General features: G+C 35.8%; 1 protein-coding gene across 1 annotated transcript; it reads left to right on the top strand.

Annotated features, from left to right (window-relative positions):
* Positions 1-2,370: 2,370 nt before the first annotated feature.
* LOC132560883 (uncharacterized) lies at positions 2,371-5,986 on the top strand. The gene is made up of 4 exons (XM_060225585.1): positions 2,371-2,385; positions 3,216-3,629; positions 4,034-4,131; positions 4,636-5,986. The coding sequence occupies exons 1-4, from the start codon at positions 2,371-2,373 to the stop codon at positions 5,984-5,986; spliced, it is 1,878 nt and encodes a 625-aa protein (XP_060081568.1).
* Positions 5,987-18,736: the final 12,750 nt, after the last annotated feature.

Here is an 18,736-nt window from a genome sequence, read left to right as displayed (position 1 = left end):
AAAACACGATATGTCAATAAAAGACATGACTGGTGTTATTCGAATTTCTATTTTTTTGTAAAGTGAGACTTTAACAAATGCAATAATTCAAACGAATCGAATTCTACGACGGAAAATCACAAAAACCAGGTATACCGAACAATATCAGTGCAGAACGCACGACACACCGACACAAGTACGTAATACATCCGTGTAAAGTACATCAAACCTGACCAGTAGGGTCTTAATCAGTGTACCCTACACTCAACACTAAACAACACAAGCAGATAATACGTCGTGTACCCTACACTCAACACTAAACAACACAAGTAGATAATACGTCAGTGTACAGTACACCAAACAACACAAGTAGATAATACGTCAGTGTACAGTACACCAAACAGCACAAGTAGATAATACGTCAGTGTACAGTACACTAAACAACACAAGTAGATAATACGTCAGTGTACAGTACACCAAACAACACAAGTAGATAATACGTCAGTGTACAGTACACCAAACAACACAAGTAGATAATACGTCAGTGTACAGTACACCAAACAACACAAATAGATAATATATCAGTGTACAGTACACCAAACAACACAAATAGATAATATATCAGTGTACAGTACACCAAACAACACAAGTAGGTAATACGTCAGTGTACAATACAGCAAACAACACAAGTAGATAATACGTCAGTGTACAGTACACCAAACAACACAAGTAGATAATACGTCAGTGTACAGTACACCAAACAACACAAGTAGGTAATACGTCAGTGTACAGTACACCAAACAACACAAGTAGATAATACGTCAGTGTACAGTACACCAAACAACACAAGTAGATAATACGTCAGTGTACAGTACACCAAACAACACAAGTAGATAATACGTCAGTGTACAGTACACCAAACAACACAAGTAGATAATACGTCAGTGTACAGTACACCAAACAACACAAGTAGATAATACGTCAGTGTACAGTACACCAAACAACACAAGTAAATAATATTTCTCTCCGAGATGTTTCATCATTGCTGATTGTCAGTATTTTTTCACGAAACCTCACAGAAAATTCACAGATTTTACTATTCAAAGTGGAGTCAGCGAATCGTGATGGAACCTTCCCTTAAGACGTTTTGCTCAATTCAGGATAGTTGTGGGCCCCATCCTTTGTGGATCCTCGGCAAAGAATATCCAAGTTTCACGTGGAAACTTGGAGAACTGATTAAATTGTCGTATCGTTATATGACAGAACCCGTTAATTGTAAATTGTGTAAAAGACATGTCGACGACACAGCAGTACATTTCCTTATTCAATGTCCATATTTGTTCACAAGCCGAGACAGATTACTTGAGTATTATGTCAATTTCCTAGATGTCCACGAATACGTGGCTTTCGATAACTTGGAAGACCAGCAAAAGACTAGCTTCATTCTCGGAAGTAAGCAGGATTTAGCACTTGATTACGAAAGATGGTCGGTTTTGATGCTGAACACTGCGAAATTTGTATATATTATGCTCTGCGAAATGAACACTTTAATTGAAATTTAACTCTGCAAAATGAACATTTTCTTTCTGTAGAATTATCTCTAATATGTAATTATATCGACAAACATATGTACTGATGAAATCTCTGCAAAGAGGAAATAAAGAAAGTCAGTCAGTCAGCTGTTTACGATGCCGTTACATCCTTGTTTCTATTACTTAAGACAACTTCTTTGTTAAAGCACAGCTGTAAAAACTTATGTGTCAACAATGCTTCAGAATTCATTGTCCTACGTTACAGATGTTTGAATACATGTTATTCGTTTTAACATCAAAAGTCTCAGATAATTAACAATGAAACAATCACTTCTCTGTTTTAACGGAAGTTCGCTTCAACATAAACAGGTATAATTACATTCAAATATGTATCGGTGACGTCGAGTCTAACCCTGATCTAATTCTAGTTCATTTGCATAATTAGAGTCAGGGCTTCAATACACATAATTATGCATAAATTTAAATCCAATATACTGAATAGAAAAGCGGATTGGTTGAACATTAATACAAAATACGGAGACAGGTTTCATTAATCAGAAAAGGCACGGATTACACGACGCTAGTATGGTAAGGCGATATTGATAAAGATGTTTAATATTTTCAGTATTAAAAGTATTAAATTATAGATATAGTAAACTATAACAGTAGTATTAATAAGTGTATAATTTTGTAATTATTTTCTCTGTAATTATGATAAATGATTAATCTTTGACTCAATTACCAATGTAGGTATGGCAAAACTTATGACTGATTATAGGGTAGTTGACACAGGTGACTATAAGTATGGTAAATGTCTGAAAAAATCAATAATAAATAAAGTATATGTATAATAGACATAATGTACTATATGCAGGTAGGTATAAGACAGACTGTAATATGATACTTAAATCATTTTAAAATTTCTAAACTCTACCGTACCTACATGATATATCATTCTATATATCATTGTTTTATCGAGTACAATGTAAATACGACGTTACACAACTTTTTTTATATTATACGAGATAAAACTAGGTTGAAGTTTTTCATTGCGAATTAAAATGAAAAATCAAGTTTCAGGAGTCAAATTTGAAATAGAAGCAAATTGAAGTATTGTTTAGTATAAAATGGTAAGTTTTTTGATAAACATCGCAGAAAACTATCTTTTTCCTTTAAATAATATCACATGCTGTTACGACTCAAATTTAACAATGCTAACTGCTGGTTTTTTTTAACTCGTTACTGTTAAATAATTAATTTTCGATTGGGATTTATTTTCGATAACTTTGTGGTTACCAACCCATGAATTTACAGTACCTATTGGCGTCACTAAAGTCGATAACGGCTCATACGGAGAAATATTACATCGGTGTATTCGCTTAGTTACATAAAATTGACATATTTAATTTATTTTTTTTAATTTCTTTATTTCATATCATTTTAAAGTTCTATAGCTATAATGGAAGTCTTATTTTCTACTGAGCTTAGTGATATGTATTGTTGGAACTACCTTATCTTACCTCTTGGTTTAATTCCACTTAACTACATTTCCATGGGTCTTAGTGTAAATCATTCGTTTGTTCATTAAATTCCATGTTTTCATTGAATTTAGTTTCAGAAGGTTTCAGAAGTGGTATGATATTACAGAAACATACTATTAGACTGATTACTGATTAATGTCAGGTATTCTCTTTCACTTTTCAGGCTGTAGGCATTTTCTCCGTGGTACTTTGTGCCATTATATGCATTACCCATATTTCGTCTGTCGTGTGTTTTGACAAGATATCAGATCTTCAGATCCCCACGCATGAGAAATACCTGTACACCTGTGGTGATAAAGGATTGTCGCTTGGGAAGGTCACCAAGGAGCAAGAACAGCAAAACATCATCTCTCTCATTGAGTGTCTAGGCAATGGAGGAATACAAAAAATAGCACCAAAAATGAAACAAGAAAAAGCGAATAAATTCAGGGAGGTGTTACGTCAGATGAAAACAGGTCACTGGAGACTGAGGCGACAAGTATCGAATGAAGTACAGCCACGGAAGGAAGTCAGGATGCTTTCACCCGCGGAGTGGCAAATTCTGAAAATTCGATTGAATTCAGTGAGGGAGAGTGGTGTAAGTGTACAACTTTATCCTTATTTTTTCGTAACGGATATGGTGAAATTGATACATACATAAATACCACTTATGTACAGGAACACACATTTGCGCGCAAATAAACACCCCTTCCTTTCAATCACATTTTAGAATTCTGTGACAATATACAACAAATACATAACGCATCATATGTTCTATTGCAATGATGTTAATGCCACGCCCCTTTCGTTATTTAGGTTGGTTCACAGGAAACCATACCTGAAGCCGGAGTTAAGAATCTAAGTTTATAACCCATTGCCAGAAACTTGTTGACAATTTTCTTCTGGACAATTTCATTTTAAGGGACTGATTGAAGAAATATTTCTGAAGTAAGATAAAGTTTCAATGTTTAATGTGAAGTCCTCGCCTTATTCTTTAAACAGTTTTACCAGACCATTGTGGATTTCTTCTCTGATGAAAGTATTGCCGGAACCAATGGCGGACCTGCCTTCCTGGGTTGGCACCGCGTCGCTTTATTATGGTAATCATCAAACTATATACACAAAAACAGTGTTAACTGTTGAATATATGACATACAATCCGATCTTTAAATATCTTAAGGCAACACATACAATAGTATTTGAATTGAATGAGAAAATGGGAGCTGTCAAGGTCCCAGTTTTAGACTGATGCTGAGAAAAATGTGTTGAGGGGATTTAATGCTTGTAAGGAAAACAACAGGACATGTATTTGACACTGATAAAGAAAACGACATTTCAATGGCTACTGTTAAAATAATTTAATTGGTAATTGATGATGAAAAACAATAATACAAATTTGTAATGTATGCTATGTTACGGCTATAAATCATTACTTTTCTTCTGGAATAAATACAGCAGTTTGTTATAGATTTATTTAAGACAATGTTTATCTGTACCACAAGTTGCGGTTGTAAATTGCAGTTTGTGCTAAAGATAAGAATCTTCCTTTTAAGCTTAAATATTTACCTATATTATACCTATATATAAATATACCTTTATTTCAGGTTGGAGTTTTACCTCCATGTACCGATTCCCTACTGGGACTGTACATTGGATTTCCATATAACAGACCCAACAAAATCGATTTTATGGACGAAAGAATATTTCGGAAATGGAGAAGGAACTGTAAGAGTTGGTCCATTTATGAATTTTACTGAATCGGATGGAACTCCAATAACAAGGCGAATAGGACAAGCTGGCTCATTGATCGCTCGTGAAAACGTCGACTCGTTGATGACAAGGAAAAGCAACAGAGAGCTTGTGTACACGACCAACATTGCTTTAGAGGAGTATCACAATGGTGTTCAGGCGTGGGTGGGAGGCAGCATGTCGGGGCTTCTGACAGCTCCTTCTGATCCTATCTACTTCTTCCATCAGTGCTATATAGATAAATTATGGGAAGATGTTCGTCAGAATATGAAAGCCGCGGAAGATTATCCGTTTGATCCTGCTATCACTAATCCGCTACAGAATCCAGAATATGTTCTGGCCAAGTTTCCTTTCGATAGCCGATACCCTCTAGCGAACAGTGATTCCTACACCAGACATGTATCTGCTCGTGCTCATTATAGTTCGTCTCCAGCCCAGGCAACACAGGCTTGGGAGTGCAAGAATCCTGTGTTGAAACGTAAGCACGTGCTGGTATGGGACACGGATCGACAATACTGTGTGACAGGACAAGGAAGCGAGAAAGATTTCCATATCATTCCGGACTTACACACCAGTGCTAAGATAGTAGTGTCTACATTAAATTCACCTATGAATTTCCCACTTGATTCGCCGTTCAATTCTCCACTCCCTAAAAAACCAAAAATAAAATATGTAGCACCATTAAAAGATATTCGCGCAATATATCGCGCTGGCAACTCCATGAAGAAAATGAAAGAAGCACCAAAAATAATATCTTCTGTTCTGGAAGCACTTTCATCGCGACTTAAAAATGATGAACTTGATCGAGTCAAAAGCCAAACACAGAAGTCTTTCTCAACATCACAGCAATCTGTCGTTCTCCCTAACAATCATGTAAGTCCCGATAGCAGAATCTTTGATCATCCGGGCATGTCATTTGGACGAAGACCTCGAGTTGTTGCAGTGTTAGCCCCACCCCGTGCAAGTCGCATACATAAACCATTTAACACTCCTATGAGCCAGCCGCAGTCATTCCTCTCCCAATCACCATCAGAGTTGTCAAGTATTGCTTTCAAGCTTTTCCAGTCACCAGCAGTGGATCAGCGGCGTTCAGCAGTTCGTGCGCCTTCAGTAAACCCTCATCTGTTAAACAAGAAGTTTGCCGTTTCGAGTACAATCAATGTGTTGGAATCTTTATTAACTCGTCTTAGATCCATGCCGCGTTGATTCTGAAATAAGAATTAAAAGAAAAGTCAATATGAAGGAAGAACAAACTGACATTTGATAACAAATCTGCTCGCGTAACCTGACACTTGACTGTAACATCTATTTAAATCTATACCCGTGTTTACATAGATCAGTATAAAGACTGTGAAGCACAAGCGACATAGTAACTCGTTACCCTAAGTCTGAACCATCGTTAAAAGTATGGCCAGATGAGAGTGTCACAGGAACTCCATGAGCTTTATCTCAGTTTGTTAATATACTAGTATCCATATGCAAATTAACTAATAAATTATGTTGTGTTGGTAGCTTTTTTCTTCTTCTTTTCGCAAATCATAGATATTACAGAATTGTTCATGTCCAATTTTAGAGCACTTTGTTAAATAAATCAACAGTATGCTCATACTAATACTAAAATATTATCAAATGTTAGTTCCTTATTACTTCCTTTATCCCGTTCACACGGAGATGTCAGATCGATGTTAGATAATTGTGATGTCATTTCTTTTATCTGTTTGATACTGAGATATCTGATCGAGGGCAGATAATTGTGATGTCATTTCTTTTATCTGTCTGATACGGAGATATCTGATCGAGGGCAGATAATTGTGATGTCATTTCTTTTATCTGTCTGATACTGAGATATCTGATCGAGGGCAGATAAGGGTGATGTTACTTTCTTTATCTGTCTGATACTGAGATATCTGTTCGAGGCCTGATATGGATGATGTTACTTTCTTTATCTGTCTGAGACAAGATATCTGATAAAGGGCCATTTATCAGTCTTTAATATCTGATGGAGATTTGATAAGGGTGGTATCAAAACAGTCATCACATCATATTTTATCTCACATTTTGGAAACAAAATGAAATGGGTAATCTTTTAAAGTCAAATTTTAAAATATCAAAATTATCATAAAGAGCTGTCATATGTTTGATGTGCTGTAAACGGAGGCGTATATTAGTTAAAATATTCGGTTGAAGTGGTATCGATCTAAGTTGGCGAAGATCCTATCATCAATCCGGAAACTGATATGACAACGCAAACAGCGCCACTATAACTTGGGCCAAATGCGTATCATCAGTGTGAATAAATGTCTTTTAAATTTTGTTTTATTACAATGATTTCTAGTGATTCTTATTAACTTGTTTAAATTAAATGATATTCTATGGTTATTTTATTGAGAATCTTGTCAATTTATCAAATACCGACGTCAGTTATTAGTACATTGAGTGACAGATAATGAGCCAATTTGACAGGCCTACAACCATATCAACTTAACACAATCTAATCCTGTCACTACTAAGGACAAGTTTTAGTCCCTACCTGATACAGAATGCTAGAAGTAAATACAAAAAGATAACAATGTTTATGGGATGTAACTCCATCGAACGTAGTCACGGAGAACATACACTGTCATAAATTAAGATTAAATCGTAATTAATTAATTCATCTGGTAAAAGAACAAAGGCTTTTGACACGATGACATGAACTATAAATTCGTTTGTCGACAGTAGGAACACGGATGTTAATTTAACGATGATGACTATAAAACTGTCTTTAACCCCACGCAAGGGACACCATCATTAAGTCCATCACATACCGTACATCTGTCATATATCTTTATATATAAAATTATACATATTTACTGTAATTTCTGTATTTCACCTTATAGTCTCATGGTTACTGCAAAATTATTAACTTTAGTTGGGAATTTATTTTCGTTCATGTATTGAGTGTCCTTGGTCCACGAACTCGTATGTTAACGAAATGCCAGATAAGTATTAGATTTATTGAGTTTTGTTTATCAATGAAATCAAGTGTCCACGAAACAGTAATTGTGAATAGATATATGTTATGTTTGTAATTACTTGCAAGCGCATGTTACGGTTATTAGTACATGTACTACATTCATACAGTATGTCCTTTGTGGCCATTCCTATAACTGTAGTTGTGACTGCGCATGCTTATATATTCTGTTTTTAGCCTCCATGCTGGAATAAAGAAACATGTGCTTATACACAAACTTGATGTTATTCCTGAATGCTAAACACACAGACGCTACAATATACACGAAAATTCGGCCCAAAGAAAATATATTATTTTACTACATGTATACATCATCAGTGTTATATGGTGGAACAAGCTAGATGGTTTCAGGCCAGGATTTGATATCCCTAATCAGCCACCTCTGGAGGTTTTAATAAACAGCGCCGAAACAACAAAGGATAGAGGATCCACCTGAAGATGGAACCGCCTGACATCAGTAACATCAAGATGTATGATCGTAATCTTATTCTGAACATTCAGTGACTGACGGTAAAAGCCGTCTGACGACTGCGAAAGGGCAGTGGCGACCTGGATAGACAAGATACAGCCAGGAAAGTCTAAGCACTAGGGTGTGGAGGTTTAGCACACCGAAGCGCATCTTCCATGAAAAGGAAACTACTTTAATCGCTACGAACCAATACATAACAAGACATTGAATATTGCTACAACTATGAGCAGTAGAGTGTGCAGTTGCGTTAAAGTGTGCAAGAATGAGCGGGTGCTGAATATCCATAATGCCAAGATGGGCTGTGCAACAACTCTGAGTCAGGCACAACATACAGATGAATCTGGTGAGACGGAGGAGGAGGAGATCCGGGATGACCACCACAGTGATCCCGGCCTCATTGTACCCTGGGAAGAGGAGGAGCGCAGCGAAGAGGATGAACAAGGCATTGTGCACGATAGAGAAGAGGAGCAGAAAAGACACACAGCGAGCAAAATTAAGGAGGAAAAGGCAGCGTTGCAGGAAGGTGACCAACGAACAATAACACATTGACATGGGAGCAGTTCGACAAGGATGTAGATATTATACTCAACACCGCATTAGCTGGCAATATGGACAGGAATGTGGAGGCAATGACAGCAATCATGTATAACATCAGTATGGGTAGGTTTGAACTGGAAAAGCAAGAAACGTCAAGAGAACAAATAGAAATCGCCAGGAGGAAAGGGATATCCACTATCAGGAGGGATCTCAGGGCTTTAACAAAGCAGTTCAATAGAGCATATAAGAATGAGAAGGCTGTACTGTCTGAATTTCGGGTCAATCTGAAGGAAAATCTTGATGATTCTGCGCGGGGCGGGGAGGAGTAGACGCCGAAGGAAAAATAGAATGAGTATGAGGGCTTTGTTTTTACATCAAATCAATACCACTTTACAGCACGATTATTCGGAAAGAAGTGATCGGGAAGATGGACATGTAAGAGAGAGGAAACGGAGATGTACAGTGACCCGAGTCGTAAGGAAGTTCTTGAATATCTTGACATTCTGATGACACCAGATAATCCAACAGATCTGTTAGACGCCAGTGAACCAAAGTGCATGGAGGTTATGTCGGTAGCTAGTCGGCAAGAGCGGCATCAGCGCCTGAGCTGAATGGTATACCATACAGAATGTATAAGAACTGCCCAAGGCTTACAAGGCGATTGTGGTAGCCTGGCGGAGAAAAAGACTGGCAGACAGCTTGCACTATGCAGAGGGATGTTTTATTTTGAAGGAAAGGGGGCTGGGGCTTTGAAACGTTAGGGCCGTTCAGGACCATTTTCTTTACTAAATGAAGGGAGAAAATCTTCCTGGCAATTCTAATAAAGTGCATAACAGACTACATGCTGAGTAACAAGTATATTGACATCAAAGTCCACAGAGGTGGTGTGACAGGAGTATCTGGGTGTGTTGAGCACACAAGTCATTCGGGAAGCGAAGAAGAGGAAGGGCGATCTTGCAGTTATGTGGTTTGATTTGACAAACGCCTTCGGATCATTTCTACACAAGATGGTTAACCCCCGAGAGGTACAAGGTGCCAGTGAAATTTCGCCCCGTGCAGGAAGAATACTACAACTAATTAAAGATGCAATTCATTGCTCAGGACTATACAACATCATGGCAGCGCCTAGAAGTCGGAATCGCCACTGGATACACAATATCTGTTATTTTGTTCTCTACTGCAATGAATTTAATGGTGATCTCTGTCGATTAGATGAGCCGAGGACCATACATGGCTTTAGGTATATGACAGCCACCACCAAAGGCCTTTATGGATGACATGACGATAGCCACCAAAACGGTGGTGAAGCCAAAATGGACATTGCAAAAGCTGGAGACAGTGATCACATGGACAAATATTACTCACGCAGACACATTTGCATCAAGGAAAATAAAGTAAAGAAAGAAGGTGAAAGTTAAAGTTAATTTCACTTCTGTATTTGCTATTTTGCCACCCAAGCTTGATTTTATAATTTTTTTCATACATAAAAGCACAAGGTAAGAAAGAGCTTGGAAAATATCTTTAAAGAAAGATGTGTAAAGAACTTAAAAAGTTGTATTAAATACATATTTGGCAAATTGTAAGGCTTTAGTGTTTACTACTGAATATTAAGTTGAATGAAATTTCTCCCCTTACTCCAGGTATTAGTAAATTTTGCTTTTGCAAAATCTTTTTAACATTTGATAGATTTTTCTGTATGTTATTGTACTCCTGATCTATACCATCATTTGTAGAAAATAGGTTTACCTGTGATATTTATATATTTATTATGACAAATGCACTTTGTCAAGAATGATCTTTTTTGTAATTCTTTTATTTCACTAGAATTATCAAATTTGTACCTGGCAATGAAAACATTCTCCAAAAATTATTTATTCTTAAGCTAGTACATTATAATACATATTCACCACCAATATTTAATCAATGTTTAAAAGACCAATATCAATATTCTCATTTGAAATATATTTCCATTTTCTTTCAGTACTGTACAATCTTCTTAACCATCCTAATTTAAGAGAATTTATGAAAGCATTTAAATTTTCATGTTATGAACAACAATGTTTCTTTTCATATAAGAACATATTAATGTCTTTTATCGTCTTTTCACATGGATTTGAAAGAGTCATAAATAAGTGGTTAAATTGGGATATCATCAATGACTTGATGATATGAATTTTACCCAAAGGCGTTAGTTTCCTTTTCTTTCATGTCCTAATTAAATCTTTAAATTTTACAATTTTCTTGTCAAAATTTAGTTTACCAGGTTGACTAAGTCCACATTTAATTCAATTCCAAGTAGTGTAAATTTAGGGTTTCCCTAATTAATTTAAATTCAGGAAGCATGTTATCATTACTGTATTTCATACTTGTAATCCAAATTATTTCCGGTTTATCTACATTTATTTTTAAACCAGATATATTTTCAAAAATATCTAATTCTTTTAAGAATTCACGGAGTGATTTATCTGATCCATCTAAAGCCAGAAAAGTGTTGTCTGCATATTGGGATGTCAGAATCTCGAAATTTTCTGTTCTAATTCCCTTTATACTACTGTGTTTTCTTAAAATTCTACAGTGAAATCATCATATCCTGGACTTTTATTGTTCTTCATATTTTGAAGAAATTTCTTGCTTCTTTGAGAGTGATCTCACCTTCTAGAGACTGTGTAAGTTAAGGAGTATCATTAAAATTCAAATATGTTTCAAGATCAATGTCATTTAAATTTTAATTCTCTTTAAATAAGTTTTTCATAGAACGTTTTAACATTCTCCAAAATATCATCTTTTGGAATTTCAGGGATAATTTAGGAATTAAAAATTCCTATTCTCTAGGCTAAAAAAGTAACTGGTAGTTTTACCCTACTTTTTCCCACTGGTGCGTTAGATCTTATTGTACAGTTTTTAGTTTGTACAACCGAACAGCTTTTAAAAAATTAGATACGGTAGAGCCAAATAAGGGATCGTGAAAAAAACTTATCAGAGTTATCAGTGTATTCGAGTCAAGTTTTAATAAAATTTTATCATTGGCGGGGATGGGGTAGGGGGGGGGGCTCCCCATCTAGATTTAAACATTTCTTCCATCCGATTTTGATATCTCTCAGTCGCCTAATAGGCTTCAAAAAAGGGCGAAAAACCATTAATACATGTATCTTATTCTAAACTTGTGTATTATACCATCTGTGCAGAGGACACCGTTTTCCACAAACAGTGTTTTTCACACCCTTTGCGAAAAATAACCATGACGAACTAGACTGCGAGGTCATCAGCTATAAAAGGACCTCAAAAGGTAGTAATGTTAGCTATTGTTATCCATTACATGTTTTAGTTCTGTGGATCAGAGGTTAATAGAAGTTTAATACTCAAGACAAGCCAAATATGAACTTGAGTGTGGAATATGTACAGGAACGAATAATTAAAAATAAAGTATTGTTCAGTAAAAGGTAAATTCGATTCGCTGCGTAAACAATTGAAAATAAAGATAACCCTCCTTTTAATTAGAAGCTTGCAGTTCTATTCACTAGGACTCTCTGCATTCCTCTTAACATTTTCGTGGTCTTCTGTTTTATTTATACGTTTTTAGATGAAATAACCTTCAGTATCCATGGTAGATATTGTCCTGTCGGGATCTCCCTTTGCCTCAGCAGAGTCTATGTTCACAACATGGAGGCACAGACATAGACATCCATGCAGAGGAAATTTCAGGCAGTAAAACACACACACCACCACCACACACTTACCCACACACACACACACACACACACACACACACGTCTTTAGACATTGTACAAAAAGCACACAAGTGACAATGCAACACAAATTTAGGACCGGATTCAGTTTAAACTTCGATGCAAAGGTTTAAATGTTAATACCTAGGTGGCGAATGAAGAAATAGAAAATAGATCTAAAGAAAAGTCAACACTTTGTTATGTATTTGAAAATTCTAAAAAGATACAGGTGTATATTCTGAACCATGCCTCATATTCGAAGCATGATAGTAGGAACAAATGTCGGTTCGGGGACATAACCTCAACCAGAAGTGGCTGTTGCCTGCAATATCGAAGAAACACAATTAAAAAAATTAGATACAGTAGAGCCAAATAATTAAATAAGCGACAGTAGATTGCAAACCTATTTTGATTTCCCACTGTTGCCTAATATGCTTTAAAAAGGGCCAAAAAACAGAATGATGGTAAATGTATCTTATTCTAAACTTTTATTGAAACATACTATTCTCATATGTGTATTATACCATCTGTGCAGAGGACACCGTTTTCCACAAACAGTGTTTTTCACACCCGTTGCGAAAAATAACCATGACGAACTAGACTGCGAGGTCATCAGCTATAAAAGGACCTCAAAAGGTAGTAATGTTAGCTATTGTTATCCGTTACATGTTTTAGTTCTGTGGATCAGAGGTTAATAGAAGTTTAATACTCAAGACAAGCCAAATATGAACTTGAGTGTGGAATATGTACAGGAACGCATAATTAAAAATAAAGTATTGTTCAGTAAAAGGTAAATTCGATTCGCTGCGTAAACAATTGAAAATAAAGATAACCCTCCTTTTAATTAGAAGCTTGCAGTTCTATTCACTAGGACTCTCTGCATTCCTCTTAACATTTTCATGGTCTTCTGTTTTATTTATACGTTTTTAGATGAAATAACCTTCAGTATCCATGGTAGATATTGTCCTGTCGGGATCTCCCTTTGCCTCAGCAGAGTCTATGTTCACAACATGGAGGCACAGACATAGACATCCATGCAGAGGAAATTTCAGGCAGTAAAACACACACACCACCACCACACACTTACCCACACACATACACACACACACACACACACACACATACACACACACACACGTCTTTAGACATTGTACAAAAAGCACACAAGTGACAATGCAACACAAATTTAGGACCGGATTCAGTTTAAACTTCGATGCAAAGGTTTAAATGTTAATACCTAGGTGGCGACTGAAGAAATAGAAAATAGATCTAAAGAAAAGTCAAAACTTTGTTATGTATTTGAAAATTCTAAAAAGATACAGGTGTATATTCTGAACCATGCCTCATATTCGAAGCATGATAGTAGGAACAAGTGTCGGTTCGGGGACATAACCTCAACCAGAAGTGGCTGTTGCCTGCAATATCGAAGAAACACAATTAAAAAAATTAGATACAGTAGAGCCAAATAATTAAATAAGCGACAGTAGATTGCAAACCTATTTTGATTTCCCACTGTTGCCTAATATGCTTCAAAAAAGGGCCAAAAAACAGAATGATGGTAAATGTATCTTATTCTAAACTTTTATTGAAACATACTATTCTCATATGTGTATTATACCATCTGTGCAGAGGACACCGTTTTCCTCAAACAGTGTTTTTCACGCCCGTTGCGAAAAATAACCACGACGAACTAGACTGCGAGGTCATCAGCTATAAAAGGACCTCAAAAGGTAGTAATGTTAGCTATTGTTATCCGTTACATGTTTTAGTTCTGTGGATCAGAGGTTAATAGAAGTTTAATACTCAAGACAAGCCAAATATGAACTTGAGTGTGGAATATGTACAGGAACGCATAATTAAAAATAAAGTATTGTTCAGTAAAAGGTAAATTCGATTCGCTGCGTAAACAATTGAAAATAAAGATAACCCTCCTTTTAATTAGAAGCTTGCAGTTCTATTCACTAGGACTCTCTGCATTCCTCTTAACATTTTCATGGTCTTCTGTTTTATTTATACGTTTTTAGATGAAATAACCTTCAGTATCCATGGTAGATATTGTCCTGTCGGGATCTCCCTTTGCCTCAGCAGAGTCTATGTTCACAACATGGAGGCACAGACATAGACATCCATGCAGAGGAAATTTCAGGCAGTAAAACACACACACCACCACCACACACTTACCCACACACACACACACACACACACGTCTTTAGACATTGTACAAAAAGCACACAAGTGACAATGCAACACAAATTTAGGACCGGATTCAGTTTAAACTTCGATGCAAAGGTTTAAATGTTAATACCTAGGTGGCGAATGAAGAAATAGAAAATAGATCTAAAGAAAAGTCAACACTTTGTTATGTATTTGAAAATTCTAAAAAGATACAGGTGTATATTCTGAACCATGCCTCATATTCGAAGCATGATAGTAGGAACAAATGTCGGTTCGGGGACATAACCTCAACCAGAAGTGGCTGTTGCCTGCAATATCGAAGAAACACAATTAAAAAAATTAGATACAGTAGAGCCAAATAATTAAATAAGCGACAGTAGATTGCAAACCTATTTTGATTTCCCACTGTTGCCTAATATGCTTTAAAAAGGGCCAAAAAACAGAATGATGGTAAATGTATCTTATTCTAAACTTTTATTGAAACATACTATTCTCATATGTGTATTATACCATCTGTGCAGAGGACACCGTTTTCCACAAACAGTGTTTTTCACACCCGTTGCGAAAAATAACCATGACGAACTAGACTGCGAGGTCATCAGCTATAAAAGGACCTCAAAAGGTAGTAATGTTAGCTATTGTTATCCGTTACATGTTTTAGTTCTGTGGATCAGAGGTTAATAGAAGTTTAATACTCAAGACAAGCCAAATATGAACTTGAGTGTGGAATATGTACAGGAACGCATAATTAAAAATAAAGTATTGTTCAGTAAAAGGTAAATTCGATTCGCTGCGTAAACAATTGAAAATAAAGATAACCCTCCTTTTAATTAGAAGCTTGCAGTTCTATTCACTAGGACTCTCTGCATTCCTCTTAACATTTTCATGGTCTTCTGTTTTATTTATACGTTTTTAGATGAAATAACCTTCAGTATCCATGGTAGATATTGTCCTGTCGGGATCTCCCTTTGCCTCAGCAGAGTCTATGTTCACAACATGGAGGCACAGACATAGACATCCATGCAGAGGAAATTTCAGGCAGTAAAACACACACACCACCACCACACACTTACCCACACACATACACACACACACACACACACACACATACACACACACACACGTCTTTAGACATTGTACAAAAAGCACACAAGTGACAATGCAACACAAATTTAGGACCGGATTCAGTTTAAACTTCGATGCAAAGGTTTAAATGTTAATACCTAGGTGGCGACTGAAGAAATAGAAAATAGATCTAAAGAAAAGTCAAAACTTTGTTATGTATTTGAAAATTCTAAAAAGATACAGGTGTATATTCTGAACCATGCCTCATATTCGAAGCATGATAGTAGGAACAAGTGTCGGTTCGGGGACATAACCTCAACCAGAAGTGGCTGTTGCCTGCAATATCGAAGAAACACAATTAAAAAAATTAGATACAGTAGAGCCAAATAATTAAATAAGCGACAGTAGATTGCAAACCTATTTTGATTTCCCACTGTTGCCTAATATGCTTCAAAAAAGGGCCAAAAAACAGAATGATGGTAAATGTATCTTATTCTAAACTTTTATTGAAACATACTATTCTCATATGTGTATTATACCATCTGTGCAGAGGACACCGTTTTCCTCAAACAGTGTTTTTCACGCCCGTTGCGAAAAATAACCACGACGAACTAGACTGCGAGGTCATCAGCTATAAAAGGACCTCAAAAGGTAGTAATGTTAGCTATTGTTATCCGTTACATGTTTTAGTTCTGTGGATCAGAGGTTAATAGAAGTTTAATACTCAAGACTATGTGTACAGGAACGAATAATTAAAAATAAAGTATTGTTCAGTAAAAGGTAAATTCGATTCGCTGCGTAAACAATTGAAAATAAAGATAACCCTCCTTTTAATTAGAAGCTTGCAGTTCTATTCACTAGGACTCTCTGCATTCCTCTTAACATTTTCATGGTCTTCTGTTTTAATTATACGTTTTTAGATGAAATAACCTTCAGTATCCATGGTAGATATTGTCCTGTCGGGATCTCCCTTTGCCTTAGCAGAGTCTTATAAAGGGTTTTCGGCGTCAATCAGCCAAAGGGATTATCGAGACACCTGAATTAACACTGCTGTTCTCGATTTTAGTTTATAACTTTGTATCTTAGTAAGTGATGTATTTTATATAATATTTTGTCTTGATACAGGACAGATTGCCTAGAAAATTTGACAATCAGGGAAGGATAGGAAAAAAATGAATTATAATAGTGTATATATAACTTTTCAATCAGTCGTTACCTCCTGCGAGTATTCACCATCTGTCGTGATAATGGAATGAAATGTCATATCGTACAAATATATCACAGTTTAATTTGAATTGCTTTACCGGAGAAAAATATATATAAAATATTCATAAGATATTTTTACCATTATCGCTTTGTAATAACAAATCTCCTTGAATAGTTCCACGAAATGTCAGACAAGAAAATGCTCTTCAGGAGTTAGCATAAATAGATCAATAATTGATAAGCATATCATGGAATTAGATGAATGTGAACACGCATTTCCTTTTTTACATTTCTGATATTTCTTTCAGAATGAAAATGTTTAAGGAATCGCATAGGCAATGGAGTTGATCTATTGTATAATTCATTGGATTAATCTTTAGACGTAATAAAATTGACAAGAAAATTGAATAGGAGATAAACAATGTTTTTTTTCTTATTCCATATCGAGGATAACCTCCGTTTGCATTTGCTGTCGCTCAAATTCGGCATAGAGAGAGATTATAATACAGTTCTTTGTGTCACAGGGGATGTTCTGCTGCTGTTTTCAGAAGCCCACGCAGAGCAGGTAGTGTGGCTGGTGGATTCAGTTGGGTACGAACGCATTGATTCAACATGTCCTACACACACTCAAGGTCGGTGCTGTTCAGAGAACAAAGGTTGAAACGGGAGGATGGGACCAGAGATAAACAAAACGTAGCCGAATCAACCACAGTACATTGTTACCATCATAAGTACTTTTTTATACCCCTTTTACCATCTCGTCACACTACTTTCTACCATTGTGTACATTTCAGCCGAAAAAGTTGTATTCATCGGTACCGTCTCGTATATTTCACACTTTAGTGCTAATGCGTTCTACGCCAGTTATTTGTCTGATGAGGGCAACATTGAAAACATCGAAATGTCAAACTTTAATTTGCTTCGGGTTGTGTTTATAAAAACATGCAATTGTAAAATTGTAAAGCATTTCCAATTAACTCATTTATTAATAAATTATCATTATTGATAATCAAAAGCTAGCTTTAGATGAAATGGTGTTAATATAAGATAATTATGTTACAAGGATCGTTTAGATGCCTCTAAATTGCTACTGTAATCTTTTGACCCTGAACGTTGGGGTCAACATATATGGTAATTTAACATTAGCATCGGCCCCCACTTCGAATTTCAAAATATGATAACCATTAACAGATATGGGAATCAGAAGCTTAAATACGGAAAAGTTAGTCTCGGAATTGATTTCTTATAAAATGGGAGCTCCTTGACTAACACCTTGGTGGATGTTAAAGTAGTTGTTATGTAATTCCTTTTGGTGTATTATTATGAGGCAATTCCAATAAAATTATGTCATTAATGTGTGCACAGTGTACCAACCAATATTTTGATACCACATATCACACTATTTCAGGAGAAACGTTTCTTTTATGTCGAAAAATGCAGCCAAAAATCATATAAAAAGCCATCACTTTTGGGAAAAGTACTGTTTTGGGCACATCAATGTTCATACTTCCTAAATGAAAGCCGGTAAATTTGTCATTTTACACATTTGCTAAAAAATCCAATGAACACTAATTTTTTTTTTTTTTTTTTTTTTGTTAAATAGTGACAGCTTAACAACCAAAAGTCTGTAGGTTTTACTATGTGACAAGGTGGTTGTTCATGTAAATTTGTATCAGTTTGGTTAACATTTCTGAACTTGACCTTTGGTCAAGGTCACATAAATGAAATTTGTTAAAATAAAGACGTCTTTGTGCAAGTTTCAAAAT

Source organism: Ylistrum balloti, unplaced genomic scaffold (genome assembly GCF_031769215.1).
Source record: "Ylistrum balloti isolate Yb309-2 unplaced genomic scaffold, AGI_CSIRO_Ybal_v1 Utg371126, whole genome shotgun sequence".
Classification (NCBI taxonomy): Eukaryota; Metazoa; Mollusca; class Bivalvia; order Pectinida; family Pectinidae; genus Ylistrum; species Ylistrum balloti.
The sequence above is the reverse complement of the archived record's forward strand: the minus strand, read 5'-3'. Positions and strand labels throughout refer to the sequence as shown.

Coding starts and splice junctions, on each gene's coding strand:
- LOC132560883 (XM_060225585.1), top strand. Junction 3,630..4,033: donor ATTCAGTGAGGGAGAGTGGT/GTAAGTGTACAA, acceptor TTCTTTAAACAG/TTTTACCAGACCATTGTGGA. Junction 4,132..4,635: donor CACCGCGTCGCTTTATTATG/GTAATCATCAAA, acceptor CCTTTATTTCAG/GTTGGAGTTTTACCTCCATG.